The sequence below is a fragment of the Octopus bimaculoides genome, chromosome 10 (assembly GCF_001194135.2).
Source record: "Octopus bimaculoides isolate UCB-OBI-ISO-001 chromosome 10, ASM119413v2, whole genome shotgun sequence".
Lineage (NCBI taxonomy): Eukaryota > Metazoa > Mollusca > Cephalopoda > Octopoda > Octopodidae > Octopus > Octopus bimaculoides.
The window spans coordinates 88,099,637-88,101,503 of record NC_068990.1 but is presented as its reverse complement, the minus strand read 5'-3'; the positions used below and the strand labels follow the sequence as shown (position 1 = coordinate 88,101,503).

The window sequence follows — 1,867 nt, the reverse complement described above, 5'->3', positions numbered from 1 at the left end:
GGCCGCATCTCTGTACATGGCTCGCACAGCTCTCACTAGCCATTCTTCTATCCCAAGTTTCCTCATTGACCACCAGATAAGGGATCGGGGGACCCTGTCAAAGGCTTTCTCCATGTCAACGAAAGCCAGGTACAGAGGTTTATCCTTGGCTAGGTATTTCTCTTGCAACTGTCTCACTAGAAATAAGGCATCAGTAGTGCTTTTACCTGGCACGAACCCAAACTGCATCTCATCTAAATTGATTCGCTCCCTAATTAGTTGGGCTATGACCCTCTCTGTAACTTTCATAACCTGATCTAACAGCTTGATGCCTCTGTAATTATTTGTATCTAAAGCGTCCCCTTTACCTTTGTAGCAGTTGACTATGATGCTGCTACAATTTGAAACTAATCAAGAATTTTGTTGAATTTAAATAATTAGTATGTTACAGTAATACCTCATTTTACAAGAACCTGCTTTACGAGACCCTGGGTTTATGAGATTTTACAAGTTTTATTTTCTGTTGAGCACATCTCTTGCATTTACAGTAGCATCAATAATATATGAGGCCCAACTTGGCTATCAATACCAGTAAACATACACACACACACACATACAGAGAAAAGTGACACAAAGGGCTAAACAAACGAAAGAAGAAGAAATACTGGATTACCTTCCCATTCTATAGGCATATCTGGGGGTGTCATCTGATCTCCATCTGCAGGTTCAACCCATCGAGCCCCTCTCAAGTTTCGAGAAGGATCTGAAATTTCAGAGAAATAGATTAATCTTTTGAATTTTCTGTAATGTTTCATAATTTCATATAACAAAGTTAATCAGCTAATTAACAGTCAATTATATGTCTCCAGAACTTTGGCAAGCTTTTAAAGGCTTAGCTCCACTTTTATGGTGCTCAGCAGATGAGAAAGAAATCTTTCTTTCTGGATAGTAGCAGATTAGAACCCTTACCCCATGTTCAGTTAGTCCAATCCAAGAGGTCAACAGGGTTTGTTTTCTGTTACCAGCATGTTTTTCTATGTATTTCGCCAAAAAAATGTTTTAATAAAAAGTGAAAATTTAAGAAATTTAGCGTGGGGTGAAGGGGGTGGATTTAAATTTTGAACTGCAGATTATTTTTCAGATTCGGAATCTCCGCCTTCGATATAGTGTGTTCCTTTAAAAAATAAAACCCCAACATATCGCAAAGGGGGTGCGGTCCGTGATCTTTACCTCCGCCGAACTTTCTTTTACCGAAAGGAAGAAAGGCAAAACCAATTTCGGTGGAAACTGAACTCGGTACTATCTACAAACAAACCCACATGAGATATAGTGGGAATCTCCATTATAGTTCGACCTCTTAGAAATAACAGTCAAATCACCTTCAGATCGCACTCTACCAACATTAAAAAAAAAAAAAAATGACACGGTAGATAAAGTATTGTTCGATGTCCTTGAATATATGGGACGGTCATGGCTGGAATGCTTTTGATCAAAGGTCTACTTAATCAGAATCGATCTGGAGTTAAACAACATCAATTCAACACGCAGTTCTGTAGCTATAAAGACAAAGACACGGCGAGGAACAAATAAAACATTTTCGATATTTTGAACACCCTTGACAGAGACATTCAATGTTACATAATTTCATTCCACTAAGTTATGTTTAATAAATATAATTGATACAAGAGAAAAAATTGTTTTTTTTTTTTTAACTAAAAGAAACAGTTACTTGCTTCCTTTTCGTAATATACATTCCCAAAATGATCTTTTCCAATGATTCTTTGCTGTTGTTTGACAGAATACAAAGAATTTTTAAATAGTCCCCACATCCATTTTGCTCTCCGAGACATTTTCGATCGAGCACGCAACATTTGTTTACTTCCTGTTT

General features: G+C 37.2%; 1 protein-coding gene across 1 annotated transcript in view; it reads right to left on the bottom strand.

Moving 5' to 3' along the window:
• The window catches only part of LOC106874923 (NADH dehydrogenase [ubiquinone] 1 alpha subcomplex assembly factor 2), a 7,165-nt gene extending 5,298 nt beyond the window's left edge, over window positions 1–1,867 (bottom strand). Inside the window, exons 1-2 of the mRNA XM_014922841.2 lie at window positions 1,709–1,867; window positions 653–742 (exon numbers count right to left, since the gene is read on the bottom strand). Of these exons, the coding sequence (XP_014778327.1) occupies window positions 653–742; window positions 1,709–1,850 (232 nt within the window). The 5' untranslated portion in view covers window positions 1,851–1,867. The remainder of the gene's footprint in view (window positions 1–652; window positions 743–1,708) is intronic.